Source organism: Danio aesculapii, chromosome 1 (genome assembly GCF_903798145.1).
Source record: "Danio aesculapii chromosome 1, fDanAes4.1, whole genome shotgun sequence".
Taxonomy (NCBI): Eukaryota; Metazoa; Chordata; class Actinopteri; order Cypriniformes; family Danionidae; genus Danio; species Danio aesculapii.
Window position 1 is genome coordinate 8,114,988 of NC_079435.1, and position 24,037 is coordinate 8,139,024.

The window sequence follows — 24,037 nt, forward strand, 5'->3', positions numbered from 1 at the left end:
ACCCAAAGGAAGTTTGTGTTTGTTGTAAATAAGAGTGTATGTATTCTTTTGCACAATGCCGTGAATAAATAAGAAGTGCAAAGAGCAAATGCAGTAAAACTGTGAAACACATATTCAGTGTCTTGTACTCAGATACCGCACTAAATGCAGTGATGTCTAACTTTACTGTAGTTTTCAAATGGCTGTGTGAATATTATATAGTCTTGAGCATTTTCAGGACGTGTCACCAAATTCAGACTTTTTTGCATTGGAAAACATGTACAGAGTAAACTGTCATCATGAAAACATAACAAAGCCATTTGACTATCATGTTCATAAACAATGGTGTCAGGACTTTTCATCTTGATGATACTGACACTTTCATTGACATCAATACTTGCTTTTGAGGAATGAACTCTCTATTTTGAGAAAGTGACATGCTTTTGCAGGTTATCAGGTAGGTTTTGCAGTTTGTACTAATTGTTTTGAGAAATGTATTAACTGTTGTGCCAATGTAAATAGTGTTGGGAGAAATGCACCAAAGCCACTGAGAAAAACTGTAATTGCTTATTACTATTTATCAGAGTTGTGTCAGTATATTTTTCAATACAAGATGGTTAAAGGGTTAAGAGATGAAGGGATGGATTAAGAGTGTACCTGGATCACCTTCAGAATCGTTGAAATCAAAGTCGTCTTCAGTGAAAGGCTTCAAGCAGCTCTGATGATCCCCGAATGCATGTCTGCGGTTCCTGCGTGCAGGCAAAGTCCCATCTGACACACAACATACAGAGAAAAGCACAGTAATGCATGTGTTTTCAAAGACACAGCAGGTAAACGTTTACCTGAGAGCAAAAGTGTTGGATTTACCTGACGTTTCAGCATCCACACCACAGTCTTCGGCCACTTTCAGGAAAATCTGATAAAAAAGACAGACTCATTTTATTCACATTCTTGCAGGAAATTAAAGATGCATCATTAGAGCAGGGATATAAAATCTGAATTTGATAGTTCTTGATTTAAATGTGTGATCAGTGTTGCTTTATTCAGACTATTCCTGTACTAGATTTGGATGCAAAGTGAATGGAAATAATATTATAGATGTAATATGTGTAAATTGAGCAATAAACGTGGCTCTGAAAACACAGTATAGATGAAAATCCTAAGATATTATATATTTATGCACTAATTTTATGCATTATGTATTTTTTTGCACAGCAAATCTACACATAATAAATATTGATGGTTTTTCCAAGACTTTCCAGATGTTTTTGATGTCAAATGAAAGAACTAAGTGGATAAAACTTTTGTGTTTAGTTAGATTTCATTACAGCTCATGTTTAGGTGATAAAAACCTAACAAAATAGGGGAAAAAAGACAAAACAAAACAAAAGCACAAATTATGAGATTGGATGTACATGTAATTGTGAGAGATGATGTATGATTGTTATGGGTATGAAATGTACATTTTTAAATCATTTATATGTGTTTAGTGTAGAAAGGATGGACTAAAGTATTTATATTATTAAATTATCAAACATAACAAACATAATATGGCAGTAAATGGTAGTGAGTTGAAGAAGACAATTCATATAGAAGTAAAATAAAATAAAGCAATAAAAAAGAGGCAAAATAAAGAAGAAGAGGATGAATAAAAAAATGTAAATAAACAAAATAAAATATTTATAAAATATATATGTAAATAAAATTAATTAATCAATTAAATATAAATTTAATTAATACAAATAAATAAAAATAAAATATAAATAAATAAATAACTAAACAAAAAAACAAAACAAAAAAAACAAACAAACAAAAAAACAGGTGATAATAAAAAATCACTAAAATAAATAAATAAGATAAAAAATAAACACAAACAAATAAACATATAAATAAACAAACCAAAAAACAAAATAAACAAAAACAAAAACTAAAATAAAATTAATACAATTAAAAAATAAAAATAAATAAATAAATAAAAATACATAAATACATAAATAAATACAGAAACAAACTAAATAAATAAATTACTTAATTACATAAAATTTTTTTTTTTAATTAATTAATTAATTAAATAAAAATAAATAAATAAATTACATAATTTTTTTTATAAATTAATTAATTAAATAAAAAAAATAAAAAAAATAATTAATTACATAAATAAAAATTAAATAAATTAATTAATAAATTAATACATTTTAAAAATAAACAAACAAAATTAAATAAATAAATAAATAAATAAATAAATAAATGATAGGGGATTGCTCTGAATTTTATTTGAAGTCAGAAAATAATTAATAATTGTAAATCATTTTCTGAATTGGCCAATTAGCTTGTCAGAAATTGCCAACTGAATCAGTATGATGATGAAGTGAATAAAATTTAAAATAAAATGTATAATACAAAATACATAAAATAAAATACAAAATCAGTGGTGTTTTACCTCTTCGAGAGTGGTGTCGGAGATGCCGTAGCTGGAGATGCTGAGGTCTGTGAGTCGGTCGTCAATCTCATGGAAAAGCTCCACAAAGGCTCCGGCTTTGGCAGATTCGTACGGCAGAACGTATGTAATTTCATGACCGAGATCCTCCACCAGTCTGGCTGTAGGAACATGCTTGAAGATCACATTGGAGATCAAGGAGATGTCTGGAGGATGGAGAGAAGTGAGAAAACAGCTCAAAACATGAGTAAATAATGACAAAACTGTGCCTAATATTTAGTTTTAATTTATATGTTTTTTTAGGACAGTTTAAGTTTGCATCATTTTCTTCCTTTTATTTTATTTATGTTTACTAATTGCATAGTATTTTATTTCAGACTAATTTTGAATTGTTTATTATTGTACAATTATTTACTTTATTTTATCAAAAAATAAGAAATGGCTCTTTAGGGTCAGTAAGTATAAGTAAATTTAGTTTTAATTTTTATTTTCATATTTTTTTATTTTGCTTTTCAAATTTAGTGCTCCAATTATAACTTTTTTTTTGGCTTTGTTTTCACTTTTTGCTCAGAGTGTTAAAACTTAGTGCTTTGCTTTAATATTAATACATAAATGATTTTAACTTTTTGTTTCATTTTCCATCTACTACATACACTGCATTTTATTTTAACCTTATTTTAATTAACGAAAAACTTTAGTAACTTTTGTTGAAGTACCAATTCTCTCTATTAACTAGTGCTTTAATACTGGCCTATTATTAAGATATTGGTTTTTATTAGTCCCTATACAGAAAATATTCTGCATGATCTTATTCTACATTCCTAATCCTATATCTAAACCCTACTACCTTAATAACTATTAATCGGCAGCAGATTACAAGTTTAATGAGGCAAAAGTCATGGCTAATGGTTTACTAATAGCAAATATTATACTTTAAAATAAAGTGTGACCAAAAATCTTTATTAGGAATAAATGGTTTCTTACCGATGGTGGTGGTTTCACTTTCATGGTCGCTGCCCAGTCCAGCATCAGAACTGCTCTCAGATACGCTGTCATCCTACAAACACAAACACAAATCCTCAAATATGACACAAATACCAAGACCACTAAATGCCTTAAAGAGACAGTTCACCCTAAAATGACCATTTACTCACTATTCACTCACCCTCAAGTGGTTATAAACCATTTTGAGTACGCTCAAAACAAAAGAAGATATTTTGAAGGAAGCTGAAAACTGGTAACCATTGACTTCCATAGTAGAAAAAAAAACCAATGGAAGTCAATGGTTACCGGTTTTCGACTATCTTCAAAACGTGTTCAGCAGAAGAAAGAAGCTCATAATGGATTGAAATGAGTAAACGATGACACACTTTAAGTTGTGACTATTTTTTTTGTATTGTGACACAGTTCCTAGAGAAACGGAATATTAAATTAGAAAACAGTGGGTGTGGCTTGTTTTTTTCTACTGCGAGCTGATTGGATGTATTCAAGTAGGCGTTTTATTCAGAAAGAATTATTACAACCTAACAGACACCACCTCCTCACCATTTTTGTTTGTTGTCAAAATTGACAGCTGGAGGGGCGTGGTTAAGTATGTTAGGCACACCCAATACCTCAGACAGAGGTAATCTGAGAATTAAACTGAAAACAAACAGGTGTTTTCAGATTTTAATTTTAGATTACAAGGGCAATTTTTTCTTAATGACATGCACAGATGAATTGTTCACCACAAAACTAGCAATGTGAGCAATCCAAAATTTGATGTCGCGTGTACTTTAAATGGCTTCGTTGAACTATTTTTTGAATGCTCATACGGACCTTCTTGAGGCTTCCTTTGGAGTAGGAGACGGTGCTGCTGGAGGTGCGGCAGGAGCTGGCGGACAGATCGAAGTCTTTCTTGACCAGCGTCAGGTAGTAGCCCGTGCCCAGCTGAGTCTTGAGGAACAGAGACGAGCCCACGCAGCACAGCTTGCCATGAGAGATGATGGCGATGCGGTCGCCCAGTATATCGGCCTCATCCATGTGGTGTGTGGACAGGATGATGGTGCGACCTAAAGACAAACCATGTACTCAATATTAGAAGCGCCAGTTGATTGAATGGTTATTAATAGGGGACCTATTATGCAAAAATCACTTTTATAAGGGGTTTAAACCCAGTCAAGTGGCAACAGTCTGTGAATATAACCAGCTTCTAATGATAAACGTTTATTAATTTAATTTTTTATAATCCCACGTGATAAAAACAGTCTGCAGAAACACTTTGATTGACATTCTGCCTTTGTACATGACATCAGAGGGGAAAGCCCCGCCCATTAGTGACCATCTCTCCCTTATTAGCATAGGGCATTAGTCTTGTTTTTGAATCTGCCACTATGCTGACAACTAGGCATCTGTAGCTCCGCCCTCTTCTGAAAAGAGCACAATCTCATTTGAATTTAAAGTGGCAGTCACCAAAACAGCACGATTAGGATCAAAGCCTAAAAGAGAGCCTTTAAAGAGTTATACAACATTATTTGTGTGGTATTTTGAGCTGAAACTTCACAAACACACTCTGGGGGCATCAGAGACTCATTTTACATCTTATTTTGCATCTTAAAGTGCATTACATGCAGATGGTTTTGTTATATGCAGATCTGTTACAAGCAATGCCTTAATTTATTTGTATTTATTTGACATATTTTCTATCTATCTTACTGTATGTGCACTTGGATGAAATTTTCTTAGCAGTACATATTTAATGTAATTAAAGGCTGTTTTTTATTGCAGATGTTTACCTTGGCGGTATTTCAGCAGCAGGTCCCAGATGCCACGGCGGGCGTAAGGATCGACTCCAGCAGTCGGTTCATCCAGAATCACCACTTTTGAGCCTCCGACGAAGGCCAGCGCGACTGATAACTTTCTCTGCATTCCTCCTGCAAGTTTAGATCTTTTTTAATAATTTGACATTTTATGTGATGAAACTATTTAAGGAAAGCATATAAAGATACTTTGAACATTTGATGGAAATTGAGTAATGCAAAAAATAGAAAAATGATCAGTAAGATTAATACGAATACCCAAAATTAATGAAGGTATTTTTATTTCTTTAGACAAAGGATCCATTAAATTGATAAAAAATTACAGTAAATTCATTTATAATGTTACAAGGTTAGATCTTTTTGATATTTTCATACAATCTTTTACCTTAACATGTGATTAAACTATTTAAGAAAAGCATATAAAGCTACTTTGAGCTTTTAATGGAAATATAGCAAAGCAAAAAATAGAAAAACAAGAATCAGTAAGATCAATACTAATACTCGAAAATCAATATAGATATTTTTATTTAAGATGCATTAAATTGATAAAAAATGACATTAAAGTCATTTATAATTTTACAAAGGTTTATAAAACTTTATATTATCAAAAAACATGATGGATTTTCAGCAAAATCTGAAAAGTTTTCAACATTTTAAAAATATTTCAATAGATTCTAAGGGATTATGGCACTAAAAATTGGAACAATAATGCTGAAAATTCAGCTTTTAACCTTAGGAATAAATTTAAATTAAAAATATATATCCAAACATAAAATGTTCATTGAAATCATAATAATATGACAGAGTGAAATCTCTGTTGTGCTTCAATATAATCTCTATACCTGAGAGCTGGTTGGAGCGAGATGTGCGCTTATGAGGAAGGCCGAGGTCATTCACGATCTGCTCCATTTCCGACTTCACTTTCTCCTCAGACAAACCCTTCAGACGTGCATAAAACCAGATGTGCTCCTCCACGGTCAGCCTGAAATACACACACACACAAACTCTGTCTAGAGGCCCTCACAAAGAAATCTGATATATGGCAATCAATATATGCAAATTGCACATATGAGAAAAATATATTAGCTATAATGTGAATATAATGGCCATATAAGAACATTTGTATATCTAATCATATTGAATCTAATATATTTATACATATTTGTAATTCAGATGGTAATTCTATAAACGTAAGTGTCCATTTTGCAATATTTCGAAATATTTGTTGCATTTATGACATATTTATTTTACATATATAAAATGCAAATATGAGCTTGTAGGCTTTTTATAAGGATAGAGTTCTTTTGCGTTGCAGATAGCCATGAAAAAGTGTGTAAAATGTGTAAGATGGTGTGTCGTGGACGTACATGCTGAATAGGACGTTATGCTGAGGACAGACGCCCAGGTTTTGGCGAATGGCATTCAGGTCTGTGCGGATGTCTTTGCCCTGGATATAAGCAGTTCCAGAGGTTGGTGGAAACAGGCCGGTGAGGATTGACCTGAGAAAGCAAGAAAATGCAACTCGTTTTGAGATCAGAAATAAAAATACACTGTTTATTTACATTTGACAAAATAATCCCTTATTTTCTTTTTTCCTCATTATTTTTTTAAGTTTTCTAAATATTTAACATTTTTTCTGAATATGCAAATTAAGGATTATTTTAATAAATATGCACTAATTTGTTGGGTAAAGTTACTTTTAAATGTAATAAATCTTTAAAAAATAACATAACATATACTTTCACATCACTTTCCTTAAAAAGTACACTGTAAAAATGCACACAATTCCTTCATGTTGTCCCAACACACATAGATTAGGTTAACTTTATCTTTTTACAAATTTAAGTGGATTGAATTGTCCTAAAATGTTTTTCTGTGTTTTCTTACATGGTTGTGGTTTTTCCAGCGCCATTGTGGCCGAGGAAGGAGGTGATCTGACCCTCGTAGAAGCCCAGAGTCAAACCGTCTACTGCCACTTTACCATTGCTGTAGATCTTCATCAGGTTCTCGATGTAAACACCAGGATCTATATGAGCTGGCTCTTCCTCAATACACACAGCTAGAAGATAACCAATGCTTATTTAAGAATTTATATTTCACATTCATATATTTCACATCTTTTAACAGTTCAATGTCTTGTGCAATCAACGAACACAGCAAAAAACTAAATGTCCAAACATAATCTATAATTACTTTATATATAAGAATATATTTAATAATACAAAAACTATATAACATATAAAAATATATATATTTCAGTAAGTCTGAAATAAAAAAAATATTTAAAATTAAAATTAATTGCTATTAATGAATGAATGAACAAACAAACGAATGAATGGAAAAACGAATGAACAAATGAACGATCAAACAAATGAAAGATTGAATAAACAAACAAATGAATGAATGAACAAACGAACGAACGAATGAACAAACAAGAAAAAGATTGAATGAACAAACAAACCAATGTATGAACAAATAAACAAACAAATTTACGAACAAACAAAGGGAAGATTGAATGAACAAACAAACAAATGAATGAATGAATGAATGAACAAATGAACGAACAAACAAATGAATGAACAAACAAAGGATTAAATGAACAAACAAACAATGAAATAAATAAATAAATAAACAATAAACAAACAAAAGATTAAACGAGCAAACAAATGAATTAATAAATGAATGAACAAAAAACAAATGAACGAACAAACATATGAAATACTGAGCGAAAAACAAACAAATGAATGAATTAAGAAATAAACGAATGAACATATGAACGAACAAACATACAAAAGATTTAACGAACAAACAACGAATAAATGAACGAATGAACAAACAAATGAATGAATGAACAAATGAATGAACAAACAAAAAACCGAACAAACGAATGAACAAACAAATAAATGTGTTGTATTTTCATACCTTCTGCGTTTTCTTTCCTGTTGCTTGGCAGTGATGTTGTCCATCCGCATTTCTCTCCGCACCAGTATGACTTGGTGAAAGGGAAGTACCAGGGTCGAGGGATGCCATACTGACCTGTCAGAGAGATTTTTACATCTGTATCATTTACCCAGTCTAATAAATATCACGCATGACTAGCAGCTTCAGAAAAGCCAGAGTCTGACCTGGAAAGACGGCCTCGATGTACCAGGTCATGACGGCGTAGAGCACCGAATCGAAGAGCATGAGGCAGATGGAGGTGGTGAGGTTGTAGCTGTCCTCCTGCATGGGGCTGGACAGCAGATTACTCCACTGGATGCCCACACCCTGCTCCTCAAACAGAGCGAAATACTCACAGCCGAAGCCGAAAGCTACCGGAGACAGCAGACTCTGAGGAGACACAGAGATACAGAGAGACCGATGGTCAATATATGAACAGAACAGAGTGGAAGGAGTGGGAAAATAACACACACACAAAATATTACATAGACCTACAATTATTAATTACATAATTACATGGAATCTAAAATTAAAACAGACAAAAACTAGCAAAATATATCAGGTAATAAATAAATACTTAATAAATACAAAAAAAAAAAATCTAAATGCATAAGAATATATATATATATATATATAAATATATATATATATATATATATATATATATATATATATATATATATATATATATATATATATATATATATATATATATAATGTGTAAATCAATGTGTAATCAGAATGTGATAAAAAGTACATAAACAAATTCATAAATATATTCATATAAATACATAAATAAAAAATAAGAATAAATAAAAACTATTAGATTAAAGTCAAAGAATGACATTCAAGTTCAGTACAATTAAAGTAAAAAACATGTATATTCTAATAAATGAATAAATAAATAAATAAATAAATAAATAAATAATACAGCAAATAGTACTAAAATAAAGACACAAATGTATAAATGAACAAATAAAAAAATATAATAAATTAAATAAATCTACATAACATAATAAATCTAATATTACAATTAATAAATAAAAAACATAAATGAGAAAAAAAGCAAAATCCAGAAGGGATTAGTTAATAATCAAATTCATAAAAACAACTGAATAAAAAATGTGATTAAAATACATGACACAAAAATAAATCCATATTAAAATTATATATAAAAATGGAAAAATAAAATTAAAAGATATATAAAATTTGGATTCAATTAAATATAAATTATAATAAAATTAATAAAAAAGGGACTATATTACATAAATAAAGAATTAAACTAACAGCACAGTACTAACTTTGGTCACACTTTATTTTGATGGTCCATTTGTTGAATGTAGGTTACATTGCAACTAATTCTCATTAGATTATAAGTACACTGTTAGGTTAGGGTTGGGGTTAGTGTAAGTTGACATGTTCTTGCAGAGTTTCTTATAGTCAGCTAAATGTCTGTTGTAGGAGCAGTATAAGCAGATATTAAGCAGACAGCCTACTAATACTCAAATGGACCATCAAAATATGTAGTGTCTTGTTTGAAAACAGTATTTTATAAACATTTATAAAATACTGTTTTCAAACAAGACACTACATATTTGGTTGCATTTAAAAGAATAAAAAGGCTGTGGCCATTACAACAGGCAGATCAGATGGCATTTCAGTGTATTATTTGCACTCACCACTACTACTTTGGCACCGAAGCCCACGTAGTTCTGCCAGGCGACGCAGAGCACATAGGGCAGATAAAGCGTGAAGTAAATGATGCCTCCACATGCGGCGGCGAGATTGGCTCGAGAGAAGAGTGTGCTGATCAGGAAACACTGCATGATGGTCACAACCGCAAAAGAGGACAAGAACAAGTAGATGACGCCGGGGTCGCTGTACGGCAGGAGATTCCCCATCTGATCAACAACAAAAAAAACAGGTGTTAAAGGGTACCTATTATGCCGCCTTTTTACAAGAAGTAAAATATGTCTCTGCTGTCCCCAGAGAGTGTGTGTGAAGTTTCAGTTCGTAATACCACACAAATAATGTTTTATAGCTCTCTGAAATATACCCTATTTGGCTTTGGTCCTAATTGTGGCGTTTTGGTGACTGTTGCTTTAAATTCAAATGAGATTGTGGTCTTGTCAGAAGGGGGCGGAGCTACAAATGCCTGTGCATCAGCATAGTGGCAGAATCAAGAACAATACTAGTGTCCTATGCTAATGAGGGAGAGATCGTCACTAGTGGGTGTGGCTACCCCCTCTCATGACACGTACAAAGTGAAAATGTCAATCAAAGTGTTTCTGCAGACTGTTTAAACTTGTCAAGCTAACTTAATCAATTTATGTTTGGACAACATGAGTGAATTGTGTGGAACCTAGCATGTTTATTGTACCGAGAAACCCGGGCATGTGTCCATTGATGTTACTTGGTCATATTTGGACAGAGAAACCGAGAGATGCGCACCTTCAGGATGAGCACCAGCAGGGCGGCGCTGATGAGCAGTGGTATCAGGCTGCTGATGAACCAGCTCAGCCATAAGATGCCGTTATCCAGACCCATGATCCGCATGGTCTCCTTGAGTCGGGCCTCTTTTTCGTAAACCACACCCTTGATGATGATGGCCACCGAGTACATCCAGGCCAGAGTCATGAAGAGCGGCATGGAGCGGCTCATGACCCGCAGGAAACTGGAAAACAGGAGACAACAGGGGTCACACAATCACTAAAATGGCTACTTTGGTGTCAATAAAACATGCAGGAGTGTGCCGGTTAAGTCTGCTTCAAAAGATATGGTAACACTTATTAAGTCACAATTCACGATATTAACAAACCATTAACAAACACTACTAGATTAATAAACAACTAATTAGTCATTTATTAATAGTTAGTAAGGGAGGTTTAGGTTTTGGGTAGGATTATAGGGATGCAGACTAAAGAACAGTTAACTACTAATGAACAGTTAATATCTTAACCATGGGGAGAGAATAAGACAGTAGTCTATTTGAAATGCTTTTAAATATATATATATATATATATATATATATATATATATATATATATATATATATATATTTACATTTGCATTTATAGACACATATTTGCATAAACATCAACTACATTAGGTACAAAGAACATAATTTATAGTAAAATGAGTTCAATTTCTGCATATAAATATATTTTAATAAGAGCTACTACTGTATATTTTCTTATAAATACTATACACACATTATAACATTCAGTTTTGCACACTATAAATTATACAGCTGCCTTTTACATTATAGAATAAATCACAAAAATTTAAAAAACTAAGCTTATATGTGACTATATTTTAAAAGGAGAGCTTGTATGTCATTATATTTCAAAAACTGAGCCTATATGTCACTTTATTTAAAAAATAGCGTTAATATATATCACTATATTTTTAAAACAAAGCTTATGTCACTGTATTTAAAAAACAAAGCTTAAATGTCATTTAAAAACAAAGCTTAAATGTCACTATATTTAAAAACAAAGCTTATATATCAATATATCTTAAAAACATATCTCAAAATATAAAAAAATAAAGCTTATATATCACTATATTTCAAAAACAAAGCTTTTATATCACTATATCTTAAAAACATATCTCAAAATATTAAAAAATAGAGCTTGTATATATTACTATATTTCAAAAACAAAGCTTTTTTGTCATTATACTTTTCAAAAAGTGCTTATATCTCAAAATATTAAAAAATAGAGCTTATATATCACTATATTTCAAAAATCAAAGCTATTTTGTCAATATATTTAAAAAATAGAGCTTACATGTCACTATACTTCAAAAACAAAGCTTATATATCACTATACTTAAAAAAAACAAAGCTTACATGTCACTCTATTTAAAAAACAAAGCATATATATTCCTATATTAAAAAAAACAGAGGTTATATATCACTATATAAAAAAATAGAGCTTATATATCCCTGTAGTTGAAAAAACAGCTTATATATCACTATATTTAAAAAATAGAGCTTATATATTACTATTTTCCAAAAACACAGCTTATGTGTCAGTCAGACGTTGTGAATGAAATCTGATTATAGACATATAAAGGCTATAAATGGTGATAATCTTTCTTACATGTCATCCACATAGCAGGGATACGGCATCTGCTGGATGTAGACTCCAGTTTTCTCCTTGCTACCGGTCAGAGCTCTGATGATCCCGTGTTCAATCACGTCCTGCAGGTACGTGAAGCCGCCCCAGATGTAACGCAAGTCCTCAAATGGGTCAGCTCGAGGACCTGGATCCCAATATCTACAGCAGAAAACACATTATGTGAGCTTATTTAGCTGCAATATCATAAATAAACACCCAATCAAAGCTTTTAAAGGGATAGTTCACCCCAAAAATTTTATTCTGTCATCATTTACTCATCCTTGAAACATCCTTGAAAATTATTAGCATAAGTTTCCATTAGCATCACAAATCATTATATTTCTGCATCGTACACTGATCGGTTAGTGTCTGAACGGTTTCAAATATGATGTTAGCATGCAGACTAATAAAACATGGTCTGACAGGGTAAACGCAGCTAATGACCGCGTTATCAGGAAGCTGTAAGGATGAATTATTGGCTCATACCCGTCCTTGATCTTATTAGTTCGCTCCACATTATCGATGTCCATGCGGATCTTGTAGTTGACGTTGAGTGGCAGATCAGACGTGTTGGACTGCATGTCGGGAAACACGATTCCTGCCCAAAACTTGCGGTCATCCAGCAGACGCATGGATTTATTGACCAGACGCTCCTCGTTCGCCACCGGCTCCAACTTATCCAAGTTCACACACTGCAAAAGAGCAAATTACAGCATTTTGAAAAAAATATAAAAGATATTTATTTATTTTATTCTTATTTTTATTTATTTATTTATAAGACTATTATTTATTATTTTATTCTTATTTTTATTAATTAATTAATTAATTTATTTATTTATTTATGTATTAATTAATTTATAAGACTATTAATTATTTATTTTATTCTCATATTTATTTATTAATTTATAGGACTATTATTTATTTATTTAATTCTTATATTTATTTATTTATTTATAGGACTATTATTTATTCATTTTATTCATATATTTTTTATAGGACAATTATTTATTTATTTTATTCTTATATTTATAGGACTATTATTTATTTATTTTATTATTTTTATTATTTTTTTATTTATTTATAGGACTATTATTTATTTATTTTGATCTTATTTTTATTTATTTATTTATTTACAGGACTATTATTTTTTTATTTTAACCTTATTTTTTATTTATTTATATATTTATTTATGGGACTATTATTTATTTATTTTAATTTTATTTTTAATTTTATTTATTTATTTGTAGGACTATTGTTTATTTATTTAAATCTTATTTTATTTATTTATATATATATATATATATATATATATATATATATATATATATATATATATATATATATATATATATATATATATATATATATATATATATATATATATATATATATATATATATTTCTAGGATTATCACTTATTTATTTTATTTATTGAACTTTTATCAAAAAAAAATAACTGAAAGGAATCTGGGTCAAGTTGAAGTTGACTGAATTAATAATAAAGATGCAAAAAATCTGTACAGTGAATAAACAAGTCTGGGTCATGTTGACCAAATGACTCCAGTAATCAAATAATCAGGAGCAGTAAAATAATCAGCCGATCTCACTGTCTCCGGTGAACTGGCATGACCTGCTTTGGTGGTTTGCTAATTGATTTGCTCCTGTATTTTAGTGAACTGATGTCACACTGACCCAGAAAAATAAGACGAGCAATGAAAACATGGATTCAGCTTTCTTACACCCATTAAATTGATTAGCGAGCATCATAAGACACCCACAGAATGCCTATATAAAGCTTCTGGAGCGGTTTTAAAGAAACAAACACAGCAGGAAAAAACACTGTTTATATACCAGTCAGTGTTGAGAATTTGTATTTGCATTTGTGTTTATTCAATGTTATTCAATGTCTGAAAACTTTCAAAATACTTAAAATAATATAAGCATTTCTTCTATTGCATGTTATAAATTTGTATCTGTAGATATATATTACAATACATGTTTTTAAAAGCAAAAATGTATAAACCCAAAGCCATAAATCTCCACTTCAGCTATTCAGACTGCACAGTTTTACTCATATCTGCATTCTGACAGATGTATACATAATTTGTCTATTTATAAACAATATTTTATTCTAAATAAATGTAGAAATATCTTTATTTTACAGGCTTTTCACTAAAAGTGCTAAAAAAATCATTGAGTATAATAAGTAAAAAAATACATATGCTATGCTTAAATTTTTGTGTTAGAGATATCCAGATTTTTTGGCTAGTGATATATGCAAATTAGTACATATTTAAATAACCAATGCCTTGTTTGCATATTTAAAGATAAACTTTCAGAAAGGTGTAATACAAAAGAAGCATTTTTTTAATTAGATATATTCAGATTGTTCAACTTGTTTGCCTCTTTGCATATTTAAAGATAAAATTTCAGAAACCTTTTTTGAGATATATGCAAATATATATTTTAAATACAATCAATTAACTAGGAAAGCATGAAGATAAATGTTAAATAAACAATGCCTTGTTTGCATAATAAAAGATACAATTTTAAAAACTTTTAATAGAAAAATATTGCAGATTTCAGTGATATATATGCAAATATATGTACATTTAAAATATTACAGATTTTAAATGCAATCAATTAACAGGGAAGCATGGTGATAAATGTTGCTTCTCTTATTTTATCTTGTTTATCTTGCATGGTGATAAATGCTGCTTCTCTTATTTTACCCTATTTACCTTATTTGCATATTTAAAGAACTTGAATACAGAAACTTGTAATACAAAAAATGCTAATTCTTAATGACTTTAATGCAAATATATGCAATTTAGCACCTATTTAAATAAACATTGCCTCATTTGCATGTTTAAAATAAAATTTCAGAAATATTTATTACAAAAATATACAATTTTTGATTAAATATGCGCAAAATAGCACATATTTAAATAAGCAATGCTGCATTTGCATATTTAAAGATACAATTTCAGAAACTTTGAATTTTGAATGAGATATGTGCAAATGTATGCAAATTAGCACCTATTTAAACGAATATTGACTCGTTTGCATATTTCAGAAACTTGTAGTACAACAAAATATATTCAATCTTTTTATTAGATATATGCAAATATATGCAAATTCGCACATATTTAAATAAACAATGCCTCGTTTGCATATTTAGAAATAGCATTTCAGAAACTTGTAAAACCAAAAATATCAATGCATTGTGATAAATGTTGGTTCTTTTTTACCTGATTTACCTGAAGTGTCTTGTAATATGTATGTAATGTCAATTAAGAGGAGGAAGCTAAAGAAGATAAATTGTGTACCTCCATGAAGCGTGAGATGGTCTGTATGGCCTGGTCGGTCTCGTTGAATACTTCTCTCCATGTGTACGCTGTCCCCTGTGGACGAGTGTCCTCTGAAGACTTGGACAAGAAGCGGGACACATCCTCCACACGCCACTCTGTCCCACTCAGCTTAGCATTGAAGAAACGAGCGCTGGCGTTATTCTGGAGTAGTGTCTGTTGAGACAAATAACAAAAATATCATCAAAAATATGCAAAAACTACTGTAGCTGTAAAAGACAACTTGCTATATTATACTTTAGTCCATTAATCAGATTAATTAATGCATTAATGCAGGTGTGAAATATGCTGTGAAGTGTTTTCTATTATATCCCATTCATACATGTATACTCTGAAAAACATATTACTTTCTATACTAATAAAATAGATTTTCTGTCAAATTTAAATGACTGTTGTGACTATCAGCATGACCTTACATGAAGTCATACGACGGCGAGTCATGCATTCTGTGCTTATGATGACAAAACACTGAAAATAATGCTCTTTTTCATTCTTTGGGGCACAGATAAGTCCTGTGAACCCCCGAGGGTTTGAAGATCTCCTAATAAATGTTCTCCCGCTGCGCTGCACACGTTGAGAGCCATGTGAGTTCAGCAGAGGCTAAAGCGCAGAACTGCTGGTGTCCTGAAGGTGGCGGTGTGACTCACACATACTCAACTACTCCTACAACATCATCATGTGCTCAGAGGACACTTATAGGAACCGTGTGGTGTTTCAGGAAGGTTATCTGCGTTTACAAAGACAGTGTGTGTGTGGGTGTGTGTGTGTGTGTGTGACGCACCCGGACGAGGTCCATCTCCTCACTGTTCTCCATGAAGTTCCAGATTTTGGGTCTCATTTCTTCCCACATGCCGCCGAGGTCGCGAAGTACACCAAGCTCCTGAAACGTCTTATTGACCTAACCAAAAAAGAGATATGCGGTTAGGATGGTCCTCTTTAAATATATATAATTGTGATTTATATATATTATATATACACATGAGAACATGCTAATTGATAATTATAGAATAAATATTTATATCTGATATAAGAGACAGATATATATAGCGAAATATTTTGGTTTTGTATTTTATATATATATATATATATATATATATATATATATATATATATATATATATATATATATATACATATATATATATATATATATATATATATATATATATATATATATATATATATACATATATACATATATATATACATATATATATATATATATATATATATATATATATATATATATATATATATATATATATATATATGTATTATATATAATATGCACAATATTTACTGAGTAAACACACATTATGTACATTAAAAACGTTTATTTTGGATGGATACATAGTTTGTCTGTTTATAAACAATGTTTTAATCTAAATAAATATAGAAAATGTAATTATTTTACTTTTCTAGTTTTTCACTGTATTTTTGTAATTATGGAGTGCTAAAAAACCTTCTATAAAGTCGTTGAGTCTAATATATCAAAAAATATACCCTATGATCAGATTTTTGGACTAAATATATCTATATATTTTTAGCTATAGATATATGCAAATTAACACATATTTAAATAACCAATGCCTCATTTGCATTTTTAAAGATCAACATTCAGAAAGTTGTAATACAAAAAATACAGTAATTTTTTATGAGATATTTACAGATTGTTCAACTTATTTGCCTCATTGCATAATTAAAGATAAAATTTCAGAAACTTTTTTTAGATATATGCAAATATATGCAAATTTCAGATTTGAAATTTAATCAATTAACTAGGAAAGCATGATAATAAATGTTAAATAAACAATACCTCATTTGCATATTAAAAGATAAAAATTTTGAAACTTTTAATAAAAAAATATTGCAGATTTTTAGTGATATATGTGGATTTAAAATATTACACATTTTAAATGCAATCAATTAACACTTGAATTTATTGCGATTAATCATTTTATAGCTTATTATATATATGAATCATCCTAAAATATATATGAAAAATGTCTATTTATTTTACATTTAATAACACATTTCTAAAGTTCTCCTAATCATACATACATTTGAATAACATGATGCTTTCCCTTAATATTTTTCTGGAATTAGTTTTTCCTGGATTCTTTGATGAACCCAAAACTCTAAAGAACAGAATTTATTTCTAACATAAATGTATTGTAATACACTTACGTTAGAAATAAAACACTACAAACTGAACTACACTGTTCCTATTTACTATGACCCTTTATGTGAAGCTGCTTTGACACAATCTACATTCTATAAGCGCTATACAAATAAAGGTGAATTGAATTGAATTGAATAATACTATGAATGTTTCATTTGTCCTTGTTACATTACTTGATCCATTTTTACCAATTTCTTAAATCTGGACATATTTCATGCTTTATCTTCTTGATTCAGCTTCACAACTTGCTTGAAATTGGCTGTAAAGATTACTGTGAATATGGGGTTAATTCTAAACCAAATGTAATATTTGATTAAACAAATTTTTTTATTAGTCGCTTGACAGCTCTAATGAAATCACCTGTTGCTTTGAATAAAATGCATGCTAATTAAAAACGAAAATGCCTATAAAAAATAAATTAGCAGAATTCAAAAAAACATATTTTAATCTTAAACGATAAAATCTAATTAGTAAACATGACAAAAGCACATAACAAAATGACATTCATTCATTCAATTTCTTTACGGCTTAGTGTCTTTATTAATCTGGGGTCACCACAGCGGAATGAACCGCCAACTTATCCAGCACATGTTTTATGCAGCGGATGCCCTTCCAGCAGCAACAAAATGACTTTATCTAAAATAAAATAGCCCTAGTTCTGATGACTTTACCTTTACAATAAAATACTCATAACAGTATTTATAGATAATAGTGCTATTTATATAATAGTAATATTTAGATAATAGTGATAATAGTAATGCATAATAATAAGTAGCTGTCTCCAAATTGTTTTCCAGTACTGGGTTGCAGTTGGAAGGGCATCCGCTGTGTAAAACATATGCCGGAATAGTTGGCGGTTCATTCCGCTGTGGTGACCTCTGATAAATAAGGGACTAAGCTGACTGAAAATGAATGAATGAATGTCTCCAAATTTTCGACTGGCAGAAATCTGCTTAGCTCTAGTTGAGCACAGTTAGCTTTTGATTAGCGATACAACTGACCTCATGTATGATCCTCTGTGTGGCCGGAGTGTCTGGTGTGTACAAGATCTTTCCCATGAGCAGCGGCTTCAGGGCCCTCCAGATCATGCGGGAAATGGGACTTGACTCAAGACCCTTCATCAGGTTGTTGCAGTACGGTGCTAAAAATAAAGAGACAGATATGAAACATTTAGCACAACAGATGATAAAACTGCATATCGCACTTATAATAAACAGAACAATTATGTTTGTTTATATCTATGGGCAGCAAATATCATTGATCTTATATTTATAGTTATCATGTTTATGGTGAGGGTGACACGGTGGCTCAGTGGTTAGCACTGTTGCTTCACAGCAAGAAGGTCGCTGGTTCGAGTCCCGTTTTTTTCCAGAACACTCCAATTTAAGGCATGGACGGATTTAATATACTAATGCATATCTGATTTTTTTACAAGAACACACGTCAAACAAGGTACATATTTAAAAAAGAAAAAAAAAACATCGGTCACAATTATTTGCAAGGAAAGAAGCAGATAAATACAGGGCATAACTCACTTGAAGAGTTGTCGTAAACAGATGCGGGTTCGCTGTCGCTGTCGTTGCCGTTGTTTCCAAACAGGGCCTTATAGTTGTTGTCCTCAAACCAGTTGAGAGACTTGATTTTCAATCCGCCGCCCTCCGGATGGCCGCAGACGATGCGGGACACGGCTTGATACATGTGGTTCGGAGACTGCGTGCTGTTGCCCGTCAGGTAGAGGATCTCATTTCGCATGTCGCGCCAGCTCTTCATACTCGCCAACTGGGAAAATTTAGACGCATTACTTCAAATTGTTACATGTCAAAGACACTTTTTTCAACCTAATTTACTAGGTTTATTTTGTTTAAGTGTAATAAATTAAAGTACACTGAAAAACAAATCTTTTGATCACTTTAACAGTCAAAATTTAGACAAGTTATTTTAAATATTTACAGGTAAAAGAGACTTTTTTCCAACTTAATTTACTAGTTTTCAGTAATAACTAAAAAAAACATCTTTTCATTTGTTTAAGTGTGACAAGTGTAAGTACACAAAAAAAATGGTTTAATCACTTTAACTGGAAATGTAGACGAATATGTAAAATTGTTACAGGTAAAAGACACTTTTTTCAGCTTAATTTACTACAGTTTTCAGTAATATGTATATATATATATACTTTTAATTTTGTTTAGGTTTAACAAGTTAAAGTACACTGAAAATAAATCTTTTAATCACTTTAACAGTCAATATGTAGACAAATTATTCTCAATTTTATCACTTAAATACCTTAATTTACAACAACTTTAATTACAGTTTTCATTTATACAAAAAAAGTTGACAACATGTTATTTGTTTAGCTGTAACAAGTTAGCGTAAACTGAAAAACAAATCTGTTGATCAAGTTTACAGTCAAAATTTAGACAAAGTGTTTTAATCTTTTCCACTTAAAAGACAAAATTTTCCAAGTTATTTTAAATATTTAAACACGTAAAAGAGACTTTTTTTTCAACTTAATTTACTAGTTTTCAGTAATAATAATAAAAAACAACTTTTCATTTGTTTAAGCGTGACAAGTTTAAGTGCACAAAAAAATCTTTTAATCACTTTAACTGGAAATGTAGACAAATTATGTAAAATTCTTTAGGTAAAAGCTTCAGCTTAATTTACTACACTTTTCAGTAATAAAAACATTTAATACTTTTAATTTGTTTAGGTGTGACAAGTTAAAGTACACTGAAAAACAAATCTGTTGATCAAGTTTACAATCAAAATTTAGACAAATCTTTACACATAAAAGGCGCTTTTTTAAAAGCTATTCCACTACAGTTTTTAGACATAAAAAAAGTTGAAAACTTTCAGTTTTGTTTAGGTGTGACAAGTTAAAGTACACTTAAAAATAAATCTTTTGATCACATTATAAGTGAAAAATTAGACAAATTATTTCAAATTGTTAAAATACTTTTTTTCAATCAGTTTTCAGTAATGCAAAAAAGTTAAAAACTTTTCATTTGTTTAGCTGTAACAAGTTAACGTAAACTGAAAAACAAATCTTTTGATCAAGTTTACAGTCTTAATATTGAGAAATTATTTTCAATTAAAATTTTTCCAACGTAATTTAATACAATTTTCAGTTATATGAAAAAAGTTAAAAACTTTTCATTTGTTTAGGTGTAGTGTACACTGAGAAACAAATCTTTCAATCACTTTAACAGGGAAAATGTAAAAATGTAAGACTTTTTCATTTTTATTTTACTGCAGTTTTCAGTAACACCTTTTTTTACTTTTCATTTGTTAAGTTGGAACAAGTTAAAGTACACTGAAAAACAATTTTTTGGATCACTTTAAACAAATGACTTCAATTTGTTACAATTAAAAGTCCTTAATATGTTTTGTTTTAGAAATCAGAAATCAGAAAGAGCTTTATTGCCAGGTATATTCACATATACGAGGAATTTGTTTTCGTGACAAAGCTTCTACAGTGCAACAGCATTACAGAGACAGGACAAAAAACAGATAATAAATATATATTTTTTTAAAATAGAAGTAAGTAGTGAGTGCAAACAAGTACTTTTAACAAGTTAAAGTACACTAAAATAGAAAAATCACTTCATTAGCTTAAATTACTTCAACTTGTTACACCTAAAATAAAGTTTCTTTTTCAGCTTAATCAGTCTTCAGTAATAAAAGTTGATAAGAATTTACCATTAAAATATGGTAAAAACCGTAAAAGAAATTTTCTAAATTTAACTGTAAACTACCGTATTTCTTTAATAAGAGTTGAAAAACTCAATATTTAATTGTAGCAAGCAGAAGATAGTTTTGTTCTCAAATGTTTTAGTATAACATAAAAACAGTATCATTGTGTGACTTGAAATAACTATTAAATTAATAAAATAACCGAAATGTACAGCATGCATCACTTAACATATTTCATATTTCCCCCCACATAAATCTACTGTATAGCTTTCAAAGACTCGATATATTATGAAAATATTTCACATTTTTGTGCTTAACCTCAACGCCAACAACATGCATTATGATCTGAGTGTAAGGAAATGATGACAGACTAAAAATAAATATGATTGCACATTTCAGACATGCAGCAGAAATAGGCATGATTGTGAATTATTATTATTATGATTATGTTTGGGTTTAGTCATCATTGTTAACACCCTTCAACTGACAGTAACAACACTTCACAACAAACACACCCTCTGCTTTAATGTCTGAATGCAGGCAGACACGCGGACAACACGCTTTAGGTCTCAAAAATACAACACTGGCTTTGCCTCGGTTTGTATTTTCCATCAGAATCATGTAACGGGATGCAAACATTACACGGTTAACAATTTCCTGTCGAATCTACAGTAACTTACTGGCAGCAGGGACTTACTGTAAATCAATTACAGCAAAAAGTACTGCATTTGTAATATGTGCATTTACAGCACCATTTATCTCGCTGTTTATGTATTTACAACATTGCATGTCTTTACTGTAAAATATACAGTCATTTTCACAATGCAAATTTAAAATACAGTATCATTCTGCATAACTGTCCTGCAGTAAAATACAGTTCATATTACAGTTAAATACTACAGTTAAATTCAATAAATCTTGGTCTCAGTCTTTCCTGAAGCTCTGAATGACGCACTTTGACAAAATTGAGTAAACAAAGTCATTATATGTCATCCGGCGTGACTGCATGTTGACATTTGTTTTCCCGACGTCAAACAATTTCAAATAATTCTCCAGGATAAGCAAACAATTCTTGCACTTATTTGAAGATGTCTCATGTGTTAAGATGAAAGATTATTTCTTTATTTTCCGGTATACATACATACATACATACATATATATATATATATATATATATATATATATATATATATATATATATATATATATATATATATATATATATATATATATATATATATATATATATATATATATATATATATATATATATATTTGTGGTGGCACGGTGGTTCAGTGGTTAGCACTGTCACCTCACAGCAAGAAGGTTGCTGGTTCGAGTCCCGGCTGGGCCATTTTGCATGTTCGGGAAGGACATCCGCTGCATGAAACATATGCTGGAATAGTTGGCAGATCATTCCGCTGTGGCAACCCATGATAGATAAGGGACTAAGCTGAAGGAAAATAAATAATATACAGCTTTCAACTTTTTAAGTCACCATAAAAGTTAATTTATGCACATAATTACTTTTAAATTCACATTACATGTAATTCAAATAGCCTCTGCTCTCTTTAACAATATCTTTTCTCTTCCCTGATTGGTGTTTTTCTGGAAAGAGAACAGGATCAAGCTGTCAATCAATCATGAACTAAATTTAAGCCCCACCCTACCTTTTTTCTCCATATGTTACATTTTTATTTGATTTTGACTATATAAATATCTATATAATATCTTTAGAAAATTGTATTTATTATGTTTTGTTAAATTATATCAACTAAATTGTCTGACATCTGAAATATCTGAATGAAATAAATACAGATTTAGCTATTATTTATTTCCTTTAAATAATAAAAACAGTTTCATTCTAGCATTATGTTAGGGGCTTACTATAATGATACTTTTATGTTAAAATTGTGGTCATGGTCATTACATACCAAAAAGTAGCATTTCATATATTTAATATATAATATATAAATTATATTTACATTTAATATATATATGAAATTACATTATATATGATGTTACATTAATAATAATGCACCTTTTTATATACAATGTATCTATATGAATAAACCCTAAAAATGCACTATATATATATATTTTTTTTTTGTTGTTCTTTATTTATTTATTTTTTTTGCATTATATATAATTTTATGAAGCATAAACAAGCTGCATATACAGGTTTGGAATGCCACAAATGCATGCACAAAATGCTAGTATAAAAATAGCAGATGACTGTAAGTGTTTTAGGGTAATTGAGTGCTTAGCGAGTGCTTCGGAATGAAAGGGAGTTTAGCAAAAGCATATTTTGCTTGACAACACACTGAACAGTGGCGCTGCTGTAACACGATAAAGCATGCAGAGTGGGGATGAGGTTACTATTGGTCATTCTCCTCATTCAGCAGCGCAAAAACACCACCATAACCCACTTTCTGACTTCTCCATCACTTTAACGGATGCATGTTTACAGGACAGGTTATGAGAATTATGGAATGATAATGATAAAGGTGTCTAC

The 24,037-nt window shown here is 30.3% G+C and overlaps 1 protein-coding gene across 4 annotated transcripts in view; it reads right to left on the minus strand.

The window, feature by feature from the left end:
* Positions 1 to 24,037, minus strand: part of abca1a (ATP-binding cassette, sub-family A (ABC1), member 1A) — a 68,329-nt gene that overhangs the window by 18,004 nt on the left and 26,288 nt on the right. For 3 of the 4 annotated variants that reach the window (XR_008837659.1, XR_008837653.1, XM_056456487.1), the window contains exons 9-27: positions 19,364 to 19,607; positions 18,830 to 18,969; positions 16,428 to 16,544; positions 15,608 to 15,802; positions 12,765 to 12,970; positions 12,261 to 12,437; positions 10,606 to 10,828; positions 9,834 to 10,055; positions 8,340 to 8,544; positions 8,137 to 8,250; positions 7,102 to 7,273; positions 6,582 to 6,713; positions 6,057 to 6,196; positions 5,191 to 5,328; positions 4,235 to 4,467; positions 3,401 to 3,473; positions 2,420 to 2,622; positions 847 to 895; positions 637 to 750 (exon numbers count right to left, since the gene is read on the minus strand). Coding sequence is in view for 2 of the 4 variants with exons in the window: in XM_056456487.1 (XP_056312462.1) it covers positions 637 to 750; positions 847 to 895; positions 2,420 to 2,622; positions 3,401 to 3,473; positions 4,235 to 4,467; positions 5,191 to 5,328; positions 6,057 to 6,196; positions 6,582 to 6,713; positions 7,102 to 7,273; positions 8,137 to 8,250; positions 8,340 to 8,544; positions 9,834 to 10,055; positions 10,606 to 10,828; positions 12,261 to 12,437; positions 12,765 to 12,970; positions 15,608 to 15,802; positions 16,428 to 16,544; positions 18,830 to 18,969; positions 19,364 to 19,607 (3,097 nt within the window). In the remaining 2 variants the exon portion in view is untranslated. The remainder of the gene's footprint in view (positions 1 to 636; positions 751 to 846; positions 896 to 2,419; positions 2,623 to 3,400; positions 3,474 to 4,234; positions 4,468 to 5,190; positions 5,329 to 6,056; positions 6,197 to 6,581; positions 6,714 to 7,101; positions 7,274 to 8,136; positions 8,251 to 8,339; positions 8,545 to 9,833; positions 10,056 to 10,605; positions 10,829 to 12,260; positions 12,438 to 12,764; positions 12,971 to 15,607; positions 15,803 to 16,427; positions 16,545 to 18,829; positions 18,970 to 19,363; positions 19,608 to 24,037) is intronic. The other variant, XM_056456488.1, reaches the window with a different exon arrangement.